At 44.1% G+C, this 23,665-nt stretch overlaps 1 protein-coding gene across 1 annotated transcript; it reads left to right on the top strand.

The window, feature by feature from the left end:
• The first annotated feature begins 5,805 nt into the window (after nt 1-5,805).
• LOC119283419 lies at nt 5,806-9,174 on the top strand. The gene is made up of 3 exons (XM_037562977.1): nt 5,806-7,139; nt 8,031-8,137; nt 8,830-9,174. The coding sequence occupies exons 1-2, from the start codon at nt 6,008-6,010 to the stop codon at nt 8,102-8,104; spliced, it is 1,206 nt and encodes a 401-aa protein (XP_037418874.1). The 5' UTR covers nt 5,806-6,007; the 3' UTR covers nt 8,105-8,137; nt 8,830-9,174.
• Nucleotides 9,175-23,665: the final 14,491 nt, after the last annotated feature.

The raw sequence follows: 23,665 nt of genomic DNA on the forward strand, positions 1-23,665 counted from the left end.
TTAGCTATATTAGGACAAGTCAAGCAATCATCACACAATTCAAGCAAGCATGCAAAGAGTATATTGGCAGCGGAAAGTAAAGCATGCAACTTGCAAGAATGTAAAGGGAAGGGTTTGGAGAATTCAAACGCAATTGGAGACACGGATGTTTTTCCCGTGGTTCGGATAGGTGGTGCTATCCTACATCCACGTTGATGGAGACTTCAACCCACAAAGGGTAACGGTTGCGCGAGTCCACGGAGGGCTCCACCCACGAAGGGTCCACGAAGAAGCAACCTTGTCTATCCCACCATGGCCATCGCCCACGAAGGACTTGCCTCACTAGCGGTAGATCTTCACGAAGTAGGCGATCTCCTTGCCCTTACAAACTCCTTGGTTCAACTCCACAATCTTGTCGGAGGCTCCCAAGTGACACCTAGCCAATCTAGGAGACACCACTCTCCAAGAAGTAACAAATGGTGTGTAGATGATGAACTCCTTGCTCTTGTGCTTCAAATGATAGTCTCCCCAACACTCAACTCTCTCTCACAGGATTTGGATTTGGTGGAAAGAAGATTTGAGTGGAAAGAAACTTGGGAAGGCTAGAGATCAAGATTCATATGGTAGGAATGGAATATCTTGGTCTCAACACATGAGTAGGTGGTTCTCTCTTAGAACATATGAGTTGGAAGTGTAGATGTGTTCTGATGGCTCTCTCCACGAGTGAAGAGGAGGTGGAGGGGTATATATAGCCTCCACACAAAATCTAACCGTTACACACAGTTTACCAATCTCGGTGGGACCGAATCAACAAACTCGGTCGGACCGAAATAGTAAACCTAGTGACCGTTAGAGATTTTCGGTGGGACCGACATGCAACTCGGTAGGACCGATATGGTTAGGGTTTGGGCATAACGTAATCTCGGTGAGACCGATTACACAAACTCGGTGAGACCAATTTTGGTAATAAGCTAACCAGAGAGTTGGTCAGGTAAACTCGGTGGGACCGATTTGCTCTTTCGATGAGACCGAAATGTTACAAAAAGGAAACAGTGAGTTTACATTGCAATCTCGGTGGGACCGATCCGCTCTTTCATTGAGACCGAAAAGTTACGAAAAGGAATCAGAGAGTTTGCAATCCCATCTCGGTGAGACCGAGATCCCTATCGGTAGAACCGATTTGCTAGGGTTTGGCAATGGCTATGACAAGTGAAACTCGGTGGCGCCGGGTTGAAAGAATCGGTAGGGCCGAGTTTGGCTTTGGGTTTAGGTCAAATGTGGATACGGGAAAGTAGTTGAGGGTATTGGAGCATATCACTAAGCACATGAAGCAAGAGGCTCATTAAGCAACACCTCATCCCTCCTTGATAGTATTGGCTTTTCCTAAAGACTCAATGTGATCTTGGATCACTAAAATATAAAATGAAGAGTCTTGAGCCTTTGAGCTTGAGCCAATCCTTTGTCCTTAGCATTTTGAGGGATCCACTTTCAACATCCATGCCATGCCAATCATTGAGCTTTCCTGAAATAATCATCTTGGAATAGCATTAGCTCAATGAGCTATATGTTGTTATGAATTACCAAAACCACCTAGGGATAGTTGCACTTTCAACGGTGGGTGAACAAATTACTGTCGAGCAATTGATATAAAAGCGAATAATTATGAGAATATCTAGGTATGATCATGTATAGAGGCATCATGTCCGTGACAAGTAGACCGACTCCTGCCTGCATCTACTACTATTACTCCACACATCGACCGCTATCCAGCATGCATCTAGAGTATTAAGTTCATAAGAACAGAGTAACGACTTAAGCAAGATGACATGATGTAGAGGGATAAACTCATGCAATATGATATAAACTCCATCTTTTTATCCTCGATGGCAACAATACAATACGTGTCATTTCCCTTTCTATCACTGGGATCGAGCACCACAAGATTGAACCCAAATCTAAGCACTTCTCCCATTGCAAGAAAGATCAATCTAGTAGGCCAAACCAAACTGATAATTCGAAAAGACTTGCAAACATAAACCAATCATACATAAAAGAATTCAGAGAAGATTCAAATATTGTTCATAGACAAACTTGATCATAAACCCGCAATTCACCGGATCTCAACAAACACACCACAAAAAGAAGAGTTACATCGAATAGATCTCCAAGAGAATCAAGGAGAACTTTGTATTGAGATCCAAAGAGAGAGAAGAACCCATCTAGCTACTAGCTATGGACCCGAAGGTCTGAAATAAACTACTCACACATCATCGGAGGGGCCATGGAGTTGATGTAGAGGCCCTCCGTGATCAATGCCCCCTCCGGCGGAGCTCCAGAAAAGGCCCCAAGATGGGATCTCTTGGGTACAGAAGGTTGCGGCGGTGGAAATAGGGTTTCGTGGTGCTCCTGGATGTTTGCGGGGTATATGAATATATATAGGAGGAAGAAGTAGGTCGGTGGAGCAATGAGGGGCCCATGAGGGTGGAGAGCGTGCCCAGGAGGATAGGCATGCCCCTGCCTCGTGGCCTCCTCGATTATTTCTTAACGTCCACTCCAACTCCCCTGGATCATGTTTGTTCCAAAAATCACGCTCCCGAAGGTTTCATTCCGTTTGGACTCCGTTTGATATTCCTTTTCGGCGAAACTCTAAAATAGGCAAAAAACAGCAATTTGGGCTGGGCCTCCGATTAATAGGTTAGTCCCAAAAATAGTATAAAAGTGTAAAAGTAAGCTCATTAACATCCAAAATAGATAATATAATAGCATGGAGCAATCAAAAATTATAGATACGTTGAAGACGTATCATTGTCCACATGTTTAAGAATTCCATGCTATACAGAGTAGTTGTCATACATACTTCCAGTAATCTTCATGCTACATCATATGAGGGTGTCATGCTATAGAGGGGTCATTCTCTCGGGAAGATGTATGGAACCAAACGATTGAGTTGTTTCATGGGAGAGGGCATGAGAGCGAATATTGTGCGTCATGGAAATTGCCATGTGTCACCATTTTAAGATTCACTTATGCAATCAGATTTCCCTTAAAATAATGGAGGCTCCAAGGTCTACGCGCAAACTAAAATGGATGTAATACAACCTCCAAAATTTCCTTGCATGTGGCGCCCAGATGTCATTGGCTAACTATTTCTTCTTCAATTCCCCAACCAAGCACAACATGCAGATTCATTCAAATATAACTAAAAATGATCCACTAAACTAGAACTACGAACGATTCATCAACCTACATTTCATTCATATATAGGCACGGAAAATGAGTCGCACTGCGACTTAATACATTCCAACCTATAAGATTGCTAGTCAACTTGGCTCCAAGAGGCTCCCTCGATCTCCCGCCTTCTCAGCCGTCAGATGGTAGTCAAAACGGTCTTCTGTGTGATCTGATACGTTGGATCCTCACGGTTGGTTTTAACCTGGCAGTAATTTCAAATGGCCAATGACATGTGGGCTCGCCTCGCGTGCTAGCCGTTTTGGGGTGCGCGAGCGCCCCCTCCTCATGCACCGCGTGCGCGTCGTGGGGTAGGTCGTGACCCCTCACCCAATCCCCTCGCTCAGACGCTGATCCCTCCCTCTCTCCTCAATCTCTCTCCCACGTCAGCCACAATGGCACGAAGCAACAAACATTCTACGAACGATTCATCAACCTACATTTCATCATATATACTTCCTCCGTTCCTAAATATTTGTCTTCTTAAGATTTCAAATGGAGTACCACATACGGATGTATATAGACATATTTTAAAGTGTAGATTCACTCATTTTGCTCCGTATGTAGTCATTTGTTGAAATCTGTAAAAAGACAAATATTTAGGAACGGAGGGAGTAAGGGCCAAAAATGAGTCGCACTACGACTTAATACATATACATAATAACTAAAGTGGGACTAGTTGCGACGGCAGGACTTTCCGGCACAGGACGCGTCAACGCAGGCATCGGCGGGCCCGTGATATATTGCGGGCATCAATGGTGTGGAAATGAGCCAGGGCGACCTCTACTGCCAGCGGCGACGGCTTCCTCCTCCTGGGCACCCTCAATCCCGCTCCAGTGCTCACTCGCTCTCCGACCTAGGCCTTCCCGTCAAGGTGCTCCTCATGGTCGCCCCTTTGCAGCTCGTCTACCGCAAGTTCACACGCTTTGTCTGCAATCCCGTCTCCGCCCAGCTATTCCGCCTCCAAGAGTTCGAGGAGTCCACAGACGGATGCATTTGTGAGTCAGCTTTGGAGATGCGCCCGGCCCTTCTCCTGGTTTTGAATCTTTCCTTCAACTACCATGATGAGATGGGGATTGTGGGAAGGAAGAGCAACTCCAACCAGGCAACCCATTTCGTCCATCCACGTCTGTTTAGGTCGTCGCGAACAAAAATGCCGGTCCAACACACCGACCCATTCTCAAAAACCGTCCGCTTCACGTCCACGTGGACCCTTCCGGCTCAAAATTGCGCCTGAAATGCGTCGGCGCGGACGCGCCGCGTGTCCCCTCGATGTCCGCCGCGACCCTGCATGTCGATCGCCCAACTATCACCCGTGGTCATATTTATGATGACCACCGATACCGGACCCGCATGGCAGTGTGTAGAAGGGTTGCATGCCCGTCCTTTTTAATGGATGCGTGCGGCGAGGCCGGCCTCATCCACAACCCACGCCAACATATGACCGTCTTTGCTCCCTCGCCGGCGACCAGGAAACCCTAGCCAGCCAGCAAGCATCCAACTAGCCACGGGATTCTTCAATGGGAAGGGAGGAAAGAAGGGGAAGTTCAGCGCCGGAGCGAGCTCTTCCTGCGGGCAGCCTGCTACGTCACCGTCGGCTAGATGTGGCACGCCACCGCGGGTGTAGGAGCGGTTGTACATCTCGGTCCACCAGGCGCTGTGGCAGTGGCAGTACCGCCGGCCCGTGCCGTATCCAGATGTCAACCTACCACACGGCTGGCATCTGGACCCGCAGCGCATCCCCATCCCGGCGGCGCAGCGGCCCGCGCGGGCGTATGCTGAGGAGGTTCGCCGGCGGCGTGAGCTCCTCATGCTAGAGCAGCGTGCCATGCGTCAGTACGCGCCAGACTTCCCCAACTGGGAGCACTGGTTTGCACTAGAGCATGAGGAGGAGCGCCGCCTCGGCGTCCACATCAACCACGACCTTCCACCGCAACCCCTGCGGGTACAACCAGAGGAAGAGAAAACGGAGGCGGAGTACCAAGCCGCCCTCGAGGAGGCCCTGCAGCACGCGCTGGAAGCGAGTCGGCTCGAGGGGGACGCCCGTTGGGATGGGCTGGAGCAAGCCCTAGCTTTGTCTGCGACAGGGAACTCCGTCCAGGCACCCCTGTTCGTGTCGCCACCGCCGCTGGCGCCGCCCCTCGTCGAGCTCAAGGCCGACCCAGAGCCAGAGCACGAGCCAACGCCCACGGACAAGCGGTCACCGTCGCCCCCCACTTGGCCGGAGCAGTCCTATTCATGGACCAGCCGGCTCCACAAGTGGACTTTGGCCGACGTTGACTGGCCATTTATGTATAATTATGTTTAATTAGTGGCCATGTCGACATTAATGGGCCGACCTCTCGTTGGGCGTACCTGCCGACTCAACTAAAAACTGGACGTGTTCTTTTCCACCGTCAGTGACATGAGACGGCCTATTGGCTATTGGTTCCTCGCGTGGTCTATCCCAACCGGCCAACTTTATGGACCGGCAATGCTTCGAACAACTCGAACGCGCTGGTCCAAACGAACATACGTTTTGTTTATTTTCGTCCGTTTAGATCAGTCAAACGGACATGTGGGCCATAAAATTAGTCAGTTGAGATAGACAAATTAGCCAGTTGAGATAGACCATGTAAGGAACCAAGGTCAGAGCTGCGGGAACCAGTGCCCGTGAACCAGCCACAGCCAGGCAGAGCCGCCTCGCCTTCTCTCTCGGCCTCTCCGCTCCGGTTGCACGCAACAGAAGTACTCCTCCCCTCCTTTTTTTTGTTGCGAGAATCCTCCCCTCCCTCCCCCCACCAAATCCGCCGCCGCCAAAATGCTGTCCCTTCTCCGCGCCGCCGTCTCCGGCCGCCTTCGCCGCACCCTCTCCACCGCCGCCGCGCGCCCTCCCTGGGCGATGATGTACCGGATCTCCCAGGGGTCCAGCTCCACGGGAAGCGTGTCGTCCTCGCTCGCCCCGCCGCCGTCCGTCTCCTCCGTCTCCATGCCCAGACACGCCCCCGACATCGACCCCTTTCCGCCCCAACCCAAGTGCATCAGCCTGTTTAAGGGCCTCGTCCACGCCGCCAGCGGCCACGGCTTCCTCCTCCTGGACACCTGCAGAGCCCGCCTCCAGACTCATGACCTCAAGCTCCTCTACCAGAGGTTCGCGCGCTTCGTCTGCAACCCGGTCACCGGCCAGCTGCTCCGCCTCCCGGACTTCGACGGCGCCGAGAAGACCTTTACCAACGGCATGGGGCTCCTCACCCAGGCTTACGGCGCCAGCGGGCCGCCCAAGAGGTATGCCGCTGCTCAGCTCACCGAGGTCGACGGCGGGCGGCGCTTCCTGCTGCGCCGGTTCTCCTCGGAGTCGGGGGACTGGGAGGAGCTGGTCCTTCCTTCCCCGATGCCGCCTCACCGGCGAATGTACATGATTCACGAGGTGCTGGACTTCGGAGGCCGGCTCTGGTGGGTGGACGTGAGCTGGGGCGCCATCTGCGTCGATCCGTTCAGCGACCGGCCTGAACTCTGCCCCGTCGAGCTGCCGGCACACAGCATGCTTCCTGACCAACTGGCCGAGAGCGAAATGAGGCGGCTTATCAAGCATCGCCACATGGGGGTCAGCGCCGGCAGGCTGCTCTTTGCCGAGGTCGACCCGTTCCATATCAGATCCTTCACGCTCGACGACGAGAGCGGCCGCTGGACGCTGCAGCACCAGGTGTCGGTTGATCTTTTGCCTAGTGGAGGTAATGCCAAGGAGATGCCTTTTGTTGCTGCTGTCGATCCACTGGACACCAACCTGCTGCATCTCAACGTGGACAGAGTTAATTTCAGCATCGACATGTCCAGGAAGAGGATGATTGAGATTACTGCAATACCTAGTGACATGTATCCTCCGAGCGAGGCCGCAACAACCTCCTATCTACCTTGTGTGCTCCCCTCATTTCTTCGATCAAGCACGATTCCAGGTGATCACAGATTCACAGTGACACATTTCTTGAAAAAGGAGCTGTGTTGATGAGACTCCATATATATGCTTAGTCTAATTCATGTGTGTTTGGCCCCTTGTGTTCCACATTTGTTGTGTTCTTGGGGCATGCTTCTAGTTTGTCCAAATGTCTCTTCAAGCATTTCAACCTGATGGTTTTCCAATCATGTTAGCTATTGCCTTGGTCATAGAGAAATTATCTTGAAACATGTATGCAGTATATGAGTGATTTAGCTTTTGAACAGCAATTTTTAGAGCTATGTTCCCTGTCCTGGTACACTGTAGCTTAGGTTGTTCCTATATAATACTCCCTCCGTCCCATAATGTAAGATGTTTTTTGACATTACACTAGAGTCAAAAAACGTCTTACGTTATGGGACAGAGGGAGTAGTTAACGTATTCTCAGTTATGAAGCTGTCCACTTCTTTTCTGAAACTATTTCTCAAATGGAGTTCATCATTGTGGGGATTTTCATGGGAGAAATGCAACGTGTCTTTGGCAATAGCAGTGATGTAAAGTTCTAAACAACTGAATCAGTAGTTGATTCCTAGTTAACGCTGCCAAGTAGCAGCAGCCTTCTTTGGTGATTTGTTCCAAGTTCAAATTTCCAGGCTAAAACATGATTAGAGTTATCTGTTGTTTATGAATTTCTAATTTACACTGCATGTTCTATATTTGACATTCTAATCAAGTTAGGTATTGTCTTGGTCAGAGAGTTTCTTGACAAATATTTACGTGGTAATTTGTACGATTTTAGCTTCTGGTTGCTAGCTTATAATTATGTAAAATGCGATATACTGTACGAACAAATTGTTTCCTGTTACTATTCTGTTCAAATTCTTGTACCTTGATGAAAGGAACCCCTTTTCAGGTAAGAAGTGTGTCATGAAAAACAAGACTTTGGCAGATGTTCTGGTTCGTGTAGACAGACATCACGCTAAATGAAGCGTGCCAAGTTACCATCCAATGCGTCGCTGGGTACTATCTCTTAGCTCATGCTTCTATATTGATCCATTATTACCTGTATGCCATCCACTCACATGTTTAGGATGATATATCTCTTACCCAGTCCATACATTTATGATCTGGCGAAATAATGTTCTGTCCTTTTGCCAATTACAATTAGTATGTGTTGCCTTATATAGTTATATATCATCATCCTCCAGTGAAAAAATGTCATCGTCATTTAAGTTAGCCCGTAATTGGTTAAGTTCTAGTTAGTGTTGCAGTGGAACTAGTATTATTTGTTTTTAATTGGCGCAGATCTCTGTAGAATGTTAGCTACTTGAACCTGTTCCTCCAGTCGTACAGTCTTGTGGTAGCAATTTGTAATCCTGCTAAAAACTATCAACAAGTTTTTTAGCATGGACTCTTTATCTAGGAGTACAGTTTTTTAGCATGGACATTATTTGTACTAGCAGCAATGATTAACTGATAAAATGCACAACTATAAATTGGGCAATACATCGTTTTGAGACCTGAAGTGCCATCATAATGTCCAATTGACCATTTTCTTCGCAGCAGTCCTGATGTCAAGACATGCATGTCATTCCAGATGATAACTCATTATTCATTTCACTTTTGAAAAGGACATGCTTTGGTTTTCTATATCTTTTTTTCTTTATGGTGCATCTTTTTACATGTGCCTAATCTCTTGTGTCTATCCTCAGGTTTCTAACAATCAAGTAGTAGCTGATGCGCGATAGGTGATGGTGGGACTCAGATTTTGTGGGAAATCTGGAGATGTTTGGGTTTCGAGATTTTGATGCTTGTTCAGACTCCATACCAAGGCAGCCCGCGCTCATCCCTTCCTAGCAAGAGGCGGATGCATCCACATGTTTAACTCCCTTGAGAGAAACTTATTTGTATGAGACATGTGACGAATCGATGATGAGCGTTTCAGTATTATGCTTATTTGCATGTTACTATTAAGTGCCATTCAATTTACATATACTATGTGATCAAATTAATATGGAAATGGTAGCTGACATATGTCAGCCAGGAGGCAAGAGCCAGCGAACGCCCTCATCGTTGTACATTGCACATGCACGGATCTCCGCGCAAGGCCACTGCCACACAGATCTTATCCAGTCATTCGTGGTACACTGATTCCTGGCGGATGCGTCACAAAGGTCATGAGGTAGGGGGGTGGAACCCATGACCTCCTGTGCATTACCAATAGGAGTTTTTTTATTTCTTATGGCATGGAATTTTTATTACCAACAGGATGGTATTGTTATCAATAGTAGGATGGAATTTTTATTATTGAGAAGATGGCATTTTTATTATTGATAGATCGCATTTATATATTTGAGAGATGCCATTTTTATTTCTCATGTCATGGCATTTTTATTACCAAGCGCAAGGCATTTTTATTACCAATAGGATGGTATTTTTATCAATAATAATATGGACTTTTTATTATTGAGAAGATTGCATTTTTATTTTTAATGACATGGCAGTTTTATTAACAGCAGGATGACATTTTTTATTAAAAATAGGATGGCATTTTATTATTGAGGGGATGGCTTTTTTTTAATTATAGATAGGATGGCATTTTTTAATGTTTGAGAGGATGTCATTTTATTATAGAGGATGGCATTTTTATTATTGAGAGATGGCATTTATATTTTTGAGAGATGGCATTTTTATATCTCATGGCATGGCATTTTTATTACCAATAGGATGGTATTTTTATCAATAACAGGCGGTAATTTTTATTATTGAGAAGATGGCATTTTTATTATTTGAGAGATGGCATTTTTATTTTTAATGACATGGCAGTTTTAATAACAGTAGGGTGGCATTTTTATTAACAATAGGATGGCATTTTTATTATTGAGAGGATGACATTTTTTATTATAGATAGGATGACATTTTTTAATGTTTGAGAGGATGACATTTTAATGTTTGAGGGGATGATATATTTTTTTTATAAATAGGATGACATTTTTTAATGTTTGAGAGGATGGCATTTTTATTTTTAGTGGCATGACAGTTTCTTTTTGGAGATAAATTTTTTTATCTAGAGGATGGCAGTTTTACAATGTAGCACGACAAAAAACAATTAGAGCATGGTATTTACTCTTTCTCAATTTATAAAGTTCCTTTCCGTTCGCCTTAGGCAAAGCAAGTTTCAACGACTGAAAAAAAGCATATTGAATGTCCTGTTGGTCATACAGGTATATGTTTTGATACTCCCTCCGTTCCAAAATATAGCGCGTCCTCGGTCTCGTGGGTTAAATTTATGGTCCCGGACGGTCCTCGGATTATATAATTTTTGGAACTTTGACCATTAATTTAATCAACAAGATCGACTGCGGCGGGCGAAAAAATTATACCAATGAATTCGTATTCAAAAAAGTTTTTAATTATATAATTTTTTATCCCACCGCAGTCGGTCTCGTGGGTTAAATTTATGGTCAAAGTTGAACCTCAAAAAGCGTGGGCGCGCTATATTTTGGAACGGAGGGAGTATGAAGAACCTTGATAATGAATGCCAACTATGTCATAGTGATGCATCCCTCGTGAAGGGGTTTCATCGCTTCTTCTTTGAGCTTTTGGAAAATGTCAAACCCATCTGATACATCTTCTTTATTTTCAGATTTCTTGAGCATGTCATCCATAAGAGCTCCCGGCGTATCATACACAAATTGATTAATCAGCTCAAAATCATTAGAGTCGTCAGGCTTATAACCATCATCATTGGCAGTATCATTGCTTCCATTGACGTCCCATGATTCCCAATGATAGATCCACCTGGTAGAGGTCCTGAGCATACATATGATATTTATGTGACTCCATTATCACAATCTTTGCATGTACACAAAATATCTTTGGCCCCGTTGTTGTGAGCAAGTGTGAATTGGATAAATTGATTCATACCAGCCATGTATGGTGGCGTCAGCTTGGTTCCATCAGTAATCCATCTACTATCCATTGCATGCACAACATCAAAAGTAAATATAACCAGCTCTGAGATCGGGTTTAGAAAACCATGAGGCACCGAACACGACGATCGCTCCATTCCGGGTGGTAATACACAGGTATAGGATTTCCTGTAATGATGTGAAACCGTATATTCGGAGAAATAGCTTAGTTCGAGAGGGGACCTAAAATTTTGCTATGATGTTTTTCAGTAAAGAGATATAACCTGAAATTACCCCTATTTCACTCCGCTGTAGTCACGCGTGACTTGTCCCTGCAACAGGGGCGTGTGTCCTCGTCGTACCATCGCAGTAACATTCGCCTCGCTGTGTCGGCCTCTCGACTCGCCGGGAACGTGGTATGAGAGGAGGGGCCTAACCCGACGTTCCCAGTTCCCTTTGTTAGGAGGGAACCGGATGATTCCAATTCAAAGTTCCCGCTATTATGGAAAGAGATCCTGCTAAATGAGTCAGCTAAAAAACAAATACTTGTTATTTCTCTATTTACGTTTACAAAAAAAGGACCCCCAACATTTATTGTGACACTGAGACTCGTCGCAGAATGAGCACATGCGACAGCCGAATACTTCGCCGAAAATCAGCCCAGAAACGTCACCAAAGTTGTCGAGGGCGCTGCCCCGGGAGGAAAACACCAGGTGAAGGTTGACCATCATTGAAAATGATCTTTGGTGATGGTTTGTTCTTCATCACCAGGGTTTTTTTCATTGAATAGAGCAAATTTTGTAGTGTAGTGAGTAGCAGAGCAGAAGGGAGAAAGGGTTACTCTGCCCCAAAAGTAAACTAATGGCTAACTCTCAGGAATGATGTTTCTAAGCCCTATGGGTCAGCCTCAGCCCAAAGACGCGCCTCGTCCTGGATGATCAGGGCCGGAGGGATAGACGATTGATTGCCCTTGAAGACGCTGCTATTCCGGTGTTTCCACAGCCACCAAGCAATGAGGTTGATGAGGGAGGAGATAGCCTTGCGTAGAGAAGATGGAGTGTGATCACATGTGTTTTCCCACTAAGAGCGAAAGGGAAGGTCACAATGGGGGATGCTCGCTCTGGTTTGAGCCCAAGCGAGAACCTCATGCCAGACCTGCCTAGAGAAGGGGCATCCTACGAGGATATGTTGCATGTTCTCGACCTCTTGATCACAGAGCATGCAGGAAGGCGAGTGGGGAAGGCCACGACAAGCAAGGCAGTTGGTCGTCCAACATCGGTTCTGCAAAGCCAACCATATAGAGATCTTGATTCGTAGTGAAGACCAACTCTTCCAAGTGAGCCTCCAAGGGGAATCCTTGCAAGAGCCAACAAAGAGCGTTGAGTGGCAAGACTTGGTGGAGTACTACACTAAGGTGGTCCACTTCCAGTAGAGCTTACCTGGCTTCGCCGAGGAGCAAACAAGCGGAGGCGTCGCCCGAGGTCAATGTGTTGCACCACGATGACAAGCTTGAGAGCGCCCTGGATGTCCCGGCACCAACATCTAAGGTGAAGGCCCTCCTGCACAATGCGACACTTATGGCAACGGCGAGGGACTAGGGCGAAGATGAATAGGGCAAGCTCGGCCACCGATCTTCCATCAATCTAGTGATTTTGTAAAAAAAAACTAGTAAGAATTTAAGAAAATGCTAGCATTTTTAAAACTGATATTTATTGTTCGTAGATGAAAAATTAAGAAAATTAAAATAAATATAAAAGTAACAAAAATGAAAATAAATAAAAGATGTAAATGTGAAACTGAATGGAAGGTAGTGTTCATCATATATTAAATGTTAATCATGTACTTCAGAAATATTTATAGTGTATTAAAATATGTTCATGTAAACTAAAATTTGTTTGCATATTTCATGAACAACAATACGACCAATTTTCATATACACGACGAACATTTTTTTAAACATGAAAAACATACCGTACATTTTTTAGGAATACACGTGAAAACTTTTCAGAAACAGAATGAATATTTTCTTAAACACGGTTAGTATTTCTTGAATATAGCTGTGAACATATTTTACAAATACACTATGAACAATTTTAAAATGCACAATGACCCTTTTCAAAAAGCGGGATTAATAATTTTCATACATGATGCACAATTTCTCCAAATACACAATATTTTCTTAAAAAATATACTATAGATACTTTTTAAAAAATAATGAACATTTTATAAATGCATGGAAATAATTTAAAGAAAATATAATGATTTTCTTCAAATATACGCCTGAACTTTTTGAAAAATAGGTGTTGAACACTTTAAAATGCAAGATGAACCTTTTCTGAAAATTATGATAAACATTTTGTTATACACGTACATTATTTTCAAGTCCTTGATGAACCATTTTTGAAAATTTACAATGAACACTTCAATAAATACACAATGAACATTAAAAAACGTGAATAATAAAAAAAATTGTTTGCACATTGTTTAAAACATAATGGCAAAATTTTGATAACCAGAGGAAAAAAGGGAAATTGAGCAAAAACTAAAAGTAAATTGAACTAATAGGAGAAAGGAAAAGAAAAAGAAGTAAAAAGGACCATGTATTTAAAATGAAAGGAATAAAGGAAACATAAACGAGAATTTTAAAAATAAATATTCATATAACAAAAAAACGTTTGGCGCATTTTACCAAAATGTTCGTACATTTATGGAAAAACCTAAATAGAAAACATGAAACATAAAAAGAAGAAAACAAAAGAAATGGGAAAAGGAAAACAAAAACAAAAAACAAAACGGAGAAAGTAATAAAAAAATATCAATAAAACCAGTGTATGATTGGTTTAGGTTGGTAACACACTTCGCCTTGTGTGAAGAAAAGAAGAAAAACGGTGGACGCTTTGTGAAGAAAATCCGCATATATGGGCTGGCCTAGGCATGGTCGCGTGGGAATCTGCGGTTGAGGTGCATCTATGACTTATTCTCAAAAAGACAAAAAAAAAGGTGTATACATGAGTTACAAAAAGCAAGATATAGCTTTTCTTCATGTTTGTACCGGCGCTTTCGTTGATTTTTTATAAGAAAAATATGCAATGAATACTTATGTGATATAAAATAAAATGTCTATGTATTTTTATAAACATATAAAAAGCATTTGAATATATTTAAAAATTTGTCACGACTACATTCCAAAATTCTTGTCATGGTTTTAGTTTAAATTATTTCTTCAAATTTGAACTAAAATCATGATAAGAATTATGGAACGGAGAGAGTACCAAATTAAAATAATAATTATATTTCAAAAAAAATACTTTCATATTTTGATGTGTAGTTCATGTTTTGAGACAGAAAACGTATATGTAGTTTAAGAAATTATGGGGACGATCGTCAAAATTGGATGCTAACATTACTTTTAAGAGGACCTTGGAACCAACGAACATTCCCTCAAGCAGGCTCATTTGAGTGAACGACTGCACCAGAAAATGTTCCCTCAAATAGCCATTTTGAAAGAACATTCAAAAATTGTCACGCTATAACACAGAGATTTGCCGTGCTATTACAGAGAGATTTGCCATGCTAAGAATTTTTTTTGCCATGTTACATCAGAAAGAATTGCCATGCGTTTCGAAGATCAGTCACACCATAGTAGAGAGAATTGCGATGCATTTCAGGGATTTGACATGCCGCGGTAGAGAGAAATTTTTAGGCTGTGAAAAAGGTGAAGTTATCCACATGTTTAAGAATTTCCATGCTATACGGACTAGTTGCCATACACGCTTCTAGTAAGTGTCATGCTACATCATGTGAGGGTGTCATGCTACAGACAGATCATTCTCTCGGGAGGGTGTATGGAAACGAAAGATTGAGTTGTTCCCTGGGAGGGGGCATAAGAGCGAACAGTGTGCGCCATGAAAATTAGCATGTGCCACCATTTTAAGATTCACGTGCGGAATCGAACACACCAGAAAGCGTTCCCTAAAAAACCACATAGCATATTCGTTAAAAATTATGGAGGCTTCAAAGTCTACGCGCAAACTAAGAATCTACTCCCCCCGTTTCTAAATATTTGTCTTTTTAGAGATTTTAAATGGACTACCACATACGGATATATATAGACTTGGAGGCGACTCGGGGGCAAACCCTAATCGCCCCAACTCGCTCCTCCCTGCGCGTCCCCCCTCTCCGCCGCCGCCCGAGGTACTTGTTGGAAATATGCCCTAGACGCAATAATAAATTAGTTATTATTATATTTCCTTGTTCATGATAATCATTTATTATCCATGCTAGAATTGTATTGATAGGAAACTCAGATACCTGTGTGGATACATAGACAACACCATGTCCCTAGTAAGTCTCTAGTTGACTAGCTCGTTGATCAATAGATGGTTACGTTTCCTGACCATGGACATTGGATGTCGTTGATAACGGGATCACATCATTAGGAGAATGATATGATGGACAAGACCCAATCCTAAGCCTAGCACAAGATCATGTAGTTCGTATGCTAAAGCTTTTCTAATGTCAAGTATCATTTCCTTAGACCATGAGATTGTGCAACTCGCGGATACCGTAGGAATGCTTTGGGTGTACCAAACGTCACAACGTAACTGGGTGGCTATAAAGGTGCACTGCGGGTTTCTCCAAAAGTGTCTCTTGGGTTGGCATGAATCGAGATTGGGATTTGTCACTCCGTGTAACGGAGAGGTATCTCTGGGCCCACTTGGTAGGACATCATCATAATGTGCACAATGTGACCAAAGAGTTGATCACGGGATGATGTGTTACGGAACAAGTAAAGAGACTTGTTGGTAACGAGATTGAACGAGGTATCGGGATACCGACGATCGAATCTCGGGCAAGTATCGTACCGATAGACAAAGGGAATTGTATACAGGATGGATTGAATCCTTGACATCGTGGTTCATCCGATGAGATCATCGTGAAGCATGTGGGAGCCAACATGGGTATCCAGATCCCGATGTTGGTTATTGACCGAAGAGTTGTCTCGGCCATGTCTGCATGACTCCTGAGCCCGTAGGGTCTACACACTTAAGATTCGATGACGCTAGGTGAAAGTGCAACTATCCCTACGTGGTTTTGGTAATTCATAACAACATATAGCTCATTGAGCTAATGCTATTCCAAGATGACTATTTCAGGAAAGCTCAATGATTGGCATGGCATGGATGTGAAAGTGGAACCCTCAAAATGCTAAGGACAAAGGATTGGCTCAAGCTCAAAAGCTCAAGACTCTTCATTTTACATTTTAGTGATCCAAGATCACATTGAGTCTGTAGGAAAAGCCAATACTATCAAGGAGGGATGAGGTGTTGCTTAATGAGCCTCTTGCTTCATGTGCTTAGTGATATGCTCCAAAACCCTCAACTACTTTCCCATATCCACATATGACCTAAACCCTAAGCCAAACTCGGTCCTACCGATTCTTTCTATCCGGCGCCACCGAGTTTCACTTGTCATAAGCCACTGCCAAACCCTAGCAATTCGGTTCTACCGATAGGGATCTCGGTCTCACCGAGATGGGATTGCAAACTCTCTATTTCCCTTTCGTAACTTTTCGGTCTCACCGAAAGAGCGGATCGGTCCCACCGAGATTGCAATGTAAATTCAGTGTTTCCTTTTTGTAACTTTTCGGTCTCACCGAAAGAGCAAATCGGTCCCACCGAGTTTGTCTGACCAACTCTCTGGTTAGCTAATTACCAAATTCGGTCTCACCGAGTTTGTGTAATCGGTCTCACCGAGATTACGTTATGCCCAAAACCTAACCATATCGGTCCTACCGAGTTGCATGTTAGTCCCACCGAAAATCTCTAACGGTCACTAGGTTTACATTTTCGGTCCGACCGAGTTTGTTGATTCGGTCCCACCGAGATTGGAAAACTGTGTGTAACGGTTGGATTTTGTGTGGAGGCTATATATACCCCTCCACCTCCTCTTCATTCGTTGAGAGAGCAATCAGAACACATACACAATTCCAACTCATATGTTTTGAGAGAAAACCACCTACTCATGTGTTGAGACCAAGATATTCGATTCCTACCATATAAATCTTGATCTCTAGCCTTCCCCAAGTTGCTTTCCACTAAAACCTTCTTTTCACAAAATCCAAATCCTATGAGAGAGAGTTGAGTGTTGGGGAGACTATCATTTGAAGCACAAGAGCAAGGAGTTCATTACCTACACACCATTTGTTACTTCTTGGAGAGTGGTGTCTCCTAGATTGGCTAGGTGTCACTTGGGAGCCTCCGACAAGATTGTGGAGTTGAACCAAGGAGTTTGTAAGGGCAAGGAGATCACCTACTTCGTGAAGATCTACCGCTAGTGAGGCAAGTCCTGTGTGGGCGATGGCCATGGTGGGATAGACAAGGTTGCTACTTCGTGGACCCTTTGTGGGTGGTTGCTTCTTCGTGGACCCTTCGTGGGTGGAGCCCTTTGTGGACTCGCGCAACCGTTACCCTTTGTGGGTGGAGCCCTCCGTGGACTCGCGCAACCGTTACCCTTTGTGGGTTGAAGTCTCCATCAACGTGGATGTAGGATAGCACCACCTATCCGAACCATGGGAAAAACATCCGTGTCTCCAATTGCGTTTGAATTCTCCAAACCCTTCCCTTTACATTCTTGCAAGTTGCATGCTTTACTTTTCGCTGCCAATATACTCTTTGCATGCTTGCTTGAATTGTGAGATGATTGCTTGACTTGTCCTACAATAGCTAAAATCTGCCAAGAACTAAAATTGGGAAAAGGTTAAGTTTTTATTTGGTCAAGTAGTCTAATCACCCCCCCTCTAGACATACTTTCGATCCTACAAGTGGTATCAGAGCTTTGGTCTCCATTTGCTTTGATCTCCATAGCTTTTGGTGGTCATAGCCTTGGTTTCACAACCTAGGAGAGTATGGCGTCTAGCGAGGGAAATTATCACCGTAGAGGTCCTTACTTTGATGGTACTAATTTTGCTAGTTGGAAGCATAAAATGAAAATGCATATTCTTGGACATAACCCCGTGTTTGGGCTATTGTGTGTGTTGGTTTGCAAGGTGACTTCTTTGATGGGAAAGAACCAAACCGTGAAGCTACCGCGGATGAGTTGAAGATGTTGCAATACAATGCTCAAGCTTGTGATATTCTCTTCAACAGATTATGCCCCGAAGAATTAAAAAAAATCAGCCGTCTTGAGAATGCAAAGGAAATTTGGGACACTTTGATTAATATGCATGAAGGTACCGACTCCATCAAGGAATCCAAGTTGGATGTGCTTCAAAGTCAACTTGACAAGTTCAAGATGAAGGATGGTGAAGGTGTCGCTGAAATGTACTCTAGGCTTGCTCTCATCACAAATGAGATTGTCGGCTTGGGAAGTGAAGAGATGACCGATAGATTCATCATCAAGAAGATTCTAAGAGCCTTGGATGGAAAATATGATACCGTGTGCACATTGATCCAAATGATGCCCAATTACAAAGATCTCAAGCCAACGGAGGTGATTGGAAGAATTGTTGCTCATGAGATGTCACTTAAGGATAAAGAGGAACTTCACAACAAATCAAGTGGTGCCTACAAAGCCTCATGTGAAGCCCCTACATCATCAAGTGAGAAACAAAACTTCAATGAAGAATTGAGCTTAATGGTAAAGAACTTCAACAAGTTCTACAAGAGTAGAAACAAAGATAGAAGCTTCAAGTCAAGGTCCTACAATGACAAAAGATCTTCTAGTCGAGAGCGAAACTGCTACAGTTGTGGAAGACCCGGACACTATTCCAATGAGTGTACGGCTCCCTACAAGAGAAGAGAAGATTCTCCAAAAAGAAGAAGCAAAGAATCACCACCAAGAGAGAGAAGGAATAGAGATGATCGTTATGAACGAAGATACTCACGGAGAAGCAAGGATTCAGAAAGGAAGGAAAAATCATCAAGGAGCTACACAAAATGAAGACATCAAGCTCATGTTGGTGAATGGGTATCCGGCTCCGACTCTGACAGCCACTCCGAGAGAAGTTATCACTCCGACTCCGAAGATACTCAAGATGAAGGTGTTGCCGTTCTAGCACTTGTGTCAACCAACTCCTACGACATATTTTACTCACCAAATGAAGGAATTGGAAGATGCTTCATGGCCAAAGGTCCTAAGGTAACACACCCCGAGTATGTTGATTTCAATAGTGATGAAGATGACTTGTTAGGTGATGATTTGCTTGTTGACAACTCTAGTGATGAATACTATGATGAAACGTCAATCAATCATGCTAATCAAGATAAAACGAATGACAATGATAAGGAGAAGATTGAGGCTCTAACTAAAGAACTAAACACTCTTAAGTTAGCTCATGAAACTATCTTCGAAGATCATCGAGAACTTTTAAGAGCTCATGAGAAATTACGCTTTGAAAAGCTCAATCTTGAGCAAGAGCATGAGTTCTTAAAAGCAATCAATGATGATCTCCACAAGAAAAGTTCTTCTTACATTGCCAAGCGTTTACTCTTATCCACTTACATGCCTCAAGTCAAGTCTAGTAATAAGAACAAGAAAGATTCTTCCTCTAGCAGTAACAATGATCATGCTAAATCCAATATTGTTGCTTCTAGTAGTTCTCTTGATTCCACTAATGATTCTCTTAGCCAAGTTACACTTGAGCAAGAAAATAGCTTATTGAAGGGAATTATAGAGAAAGGAGTGTACAAAAGCCTTGTCGGGAGTAAGCAATTCGAGGAAATTGTGCGCAAGCAAGGAATGCACTGGAAGAATCAAGGTGTTGGTTTTGAACGAAAGTTCAATGCTAATGGAGTTGAGTGGGAATAAGATCAATACCCCAAGACAAAGTTTGTTCCTCAACAAGAGAAGTATGATACTTCTTTCAAGGGGACACAAGCTCGGGATGATCTTCCACCACAAGACTACAAGCAAAAAGGCAAGGACAAGCTTCAAGAGGAAATTGACGCATTTGAAGAAGCTTCTAAGACCTTAGTCAAGTGGATTCCCAAGACTACTTCAAGTTCCACTTCATCAAGTACGACTACAACTCCAAGGATTCCCATCAAGATGATGTGGATCCAAAAGAAGAAGAACTAGAGAGTTCTTGAGGGTGACTCCGCCGACATACTTCACTATTATCATTTTGGCAAGAACAAGTGCAATCAACTTCCACATCTTGCACTAGTTCAAGGAGTCACAAACCCTCTTGTTGGTAAGACAAGGGATAAGGTAACCTAAAAGTTTTCATGGACATCATCTTGTGTGTGCATCACTCTATGTCTATGGATATCCTTGTTTGTTCCTTGTGGGACTAACCCATGTAGGTATTGAAAGTGCAATTCACTCAAATGGATAGCTCCAAGTGATCTACATCAACATTGAGCGTCCACATCTTCAACATCTACATGAAGTCATCATCGACAAAACCCAAGGTTAGTTCATCCCTCTTAGGGGGGATATCACATCTAGAGGGAGCTTTACTCTAAGACTTGAGCTAAAGAAACTCTAAAGATGTGAACACAACAATGCTTTATGTAAAAGTGGTAACCCCACTTGAGCTTAAACGATGAGTATGACCTATGATCAAGTGTTCTCACTTGACTCCTAAGTCAATATACTCATATATAGATGACCTTGTCATCGCAAATTGCTTGATAGATGCTAGAATTGGTTGTGCATGCCTTGTCACATATTTCATTTGCCATCTTATTGTCTGAGCATGCTGGTTGCATATTTTACTCATTCGAGGACATCCACTTGTTGTTTTGATTGTTTGGTTTTATTTCCTTTTGCCAAGTGGATGGACAAGAATGCCTAAGAACCTCCTCTAGCTATCTATGCTTTTCTCGTCTCAAACTCTATTCATGCTACATCACAAAATTTGATCAAGTCAGATTCGAACCACTCTGTGTGAGGAGCGCTCGGAGTCCTCGATTCGTCATAGACTTAAACTTCCAAAATCTCTTTATGATTCTCGGTCTGACCGATACCCCATTTTCGGTCCTACCGAGATCATTAAGTTGATCTAGGTTTTCAATCTCGGTGCAACCGATTTGAACCTTTCGGTAACACCGAGTTTCAGTAACTGCTTGCAGTTATGAATCTCGGTGCCACCGAGTTGTTCCACTCGGTCACACCGACAGGGTCGGGCTATATATAGTCACGAGCAAAATTTTGGAAATTTCTCCGAACCCCTTCGCCCGCGCGATAGCCTGCTCTGCCAACTTGGTCTCCGGATCGTCTCCTCGCCGCCAGCCGCCTCTAGTCGCTGGTCTCCGTCGCCGTCAACGGAATTCTACCCCGCCGTTGCCGCCGTAGCGAGTCTCCGCCGAACTAGGGTATGGACTCGATCTTTGTGCTATTCTCCAATCTGATTCTTAGCACATTGTGATCATCATGATTCTTGCCACGATTGAAACACTCCTATCCAGTCAATGCGTTCGTAGATTAGTTTTGATTCGAAAATTTTAGGGTTAGGTTTCTGCCGAAACCATCTCGGACCCACCGAGTTGGAAAACTCGGTCCCACCGATTTGGCTTATGCCATTGCACAAGTGAGACTCGGTCTGACCGAGAATTACTTATCGGTGTGACCGATTTTGGAACTCTGTGAAACCCTAGCAGTCTCGGTGCCACCGAACTGTGACTCGGTCTGACCGAGTTCACTAGTTTAGGTTCTAAAACTGCTTCGGTATCACCAAGTTTAAAAATCGGTAGATCCGAGATGATTTCAGTGGGAAACTAAAACTAAGTTTTTGGATCATTCTTTTGCAAAATTCTCTGCATTTTGTGATGCTCATCTATTCTACCTCATCTATAAACTGTTCATAGGGTCAGCAGCCAGCTTGTTCATCATGTCAGACTAGAGTGACAGCCAGAATGTGTCAGAACAGCAGGTGCACATGAGTGAGGGCACTAGTCCCTCCAGCTCTTCAGATGATGGCAGCAGAAGTACTCCTAGCAATCTGCCAAAAGCTGCCACCAGACAGAGGAAGAAGAGAACTTCAGATTCTGAAGACGAAGATTATGTGGCAGAGGAATAGGCCACATCAAAGAGAGTTGAGCCAGCTCAAGGGACAAATCCAGGGATGAAAATTAAAAGGCCAGCAGGCAGGCAACCTATGTCAAAGGCCAGAGCTTCAACTGAAAAGCCTGCACCCATAGAGCCAGTTGCTGCTGAAGGCAAGAAAAGGAAGGAAAGGGTCAAGAAGACCGTAGCTAGAGTGCTTGGAAAGGCTTCCATCATGGAAGAAGAGGAAGAAGAAGAGGTTGCTGCACCAGCACCTAAGGCACCTAAGCTTATGGGTGATGCTATCAGGACAGGGGCTGCCACATCTAAGCCCAAAGAAGCACCCAAAGCTGCCTCCAAGCCCAAGTCTGCACCAAAGAGGAATACAAGAAGCATACCTGCTGCTGAGAAGAACAAGGCCCCAGTGCCTGAAGCTGCAGAAGAAGATGATGAAGAGCAAGTTCTCAGAAAACTCAAGCCCAAGATCCCAGACCACAATGATGCTCATCCTGTGGCTGAGGATATGAAGCTCAGGAGAGACTCAGGGCTGAGGAAGTGGAGAGGAGCAGACCCGTATGCTTCAAGGAGAAGGACTGCTGTGGATTACAGATTTCACACCAAGGAACAGCAAGATTTCTATGAGACAGTGCTGCTTGATAAGAAGCCAATAGTCTGTGACATGAGATGGATTGATTGGGAGTACATCAAGGACAACGAAGAACACTACCCTGGAGTGTATGACAGCTTTAGTGCTTGTGGAGTTGCAGACTTTGTTGGGCAGAAGCTCACAAAGTGGAACGAGGAGCTTATCATGCAGTTCTACTCCACAGCACACTTTTATCCAGATGGTAGGATAATTTGGATGTCAGAGGGTACGAGGTACCAGTCCACAGTTGCTGAATGGGCTCAGCTCATAAATGCCCCAGAGGAGCAAGCAGATGATTTGGACATTTATGCCAAGAAGAAGATGGACCACAACTCAATGTCCAATATGTACAAGGAAATTCCAAACGAGGCACTTGACACTTTCAAATTTGGCTCAGTGCATTATCTTCTATCAGGGCTGCCAACCATAAATTGGATACTGAGGCACACCTTATTGCCCAAGTCTGGAGATCACAAGATGATCAGAGGCCATGCAATCAACTTGCTACATATCTTTGATGTGCCACAGAAGTTCAAGATGATGAGCCTTATGGTAGAGACAATCAAGAGGACAGCGACAGACCAGAAGAGGAGCTGTGGGTATGCCCCACAAATTCAGGAGCTCATTAACTCCAAGATGGGCACATGCATATACTTGTTGGACAAGGAACACTTGCCCATCCGTCTAGATTTTGAGGATAATCAAGTTGTTATGACTGAGAATGAGCCATCATCTGCCCAAGCACAAGCCAAGAAGGAGAAGGCAAGGAAGGAGAAAGCTGTCAAGATGCCAACTCAAAAGGAGGCATCTGAATATTTCCTGAAAACCAAACAAGAGCAGCTTGGTTACCTGATTGCATCCACCCTGCGGATTGAGAAAGGACTAGCCACCCTAACTCAGAACCAGGCAAGCCTAGAGAGGATCATGGAACAAAAGTTCTATGACTTGGATGTCAAGGTGACAGAGATTCAGACTGCCGTGGAGCAGCTCCAGGATGACATG

This window comes from Triticum dicoccoides, chromosome 1A, assembly GCF_002162155.2.
Source record: "Triticum dicoccoides isolate Atlit2015 ecotype Zavitan chromosome 1A, WEW_v2.0, whole genome shotgun sequence".
NCBI classification, from domain to species: domain Eukaryota; kingdom Viridiplantae; phylum Streptophyta; class Magnoliopsida; order Poales; family Poaceae; genus Triticum; species Triticum dicoccoides.

Coding starts and splice junctions, on each gene's coding strand:
- LOC119283419 (XM_037562977.1), top strand. CDS start 6,008: ATGCTGTCCCTTCTCCGCGCCGCCGTCTCCGGCCGCCTTCGCCGCACC. Junction 7,140..8,030: donor TCGATCAAGCACGATTCCAG/GTGATCACAGAT, acceptor ACCCCTTTTCAG/GTAAGAAGTGTGTCATGAAA.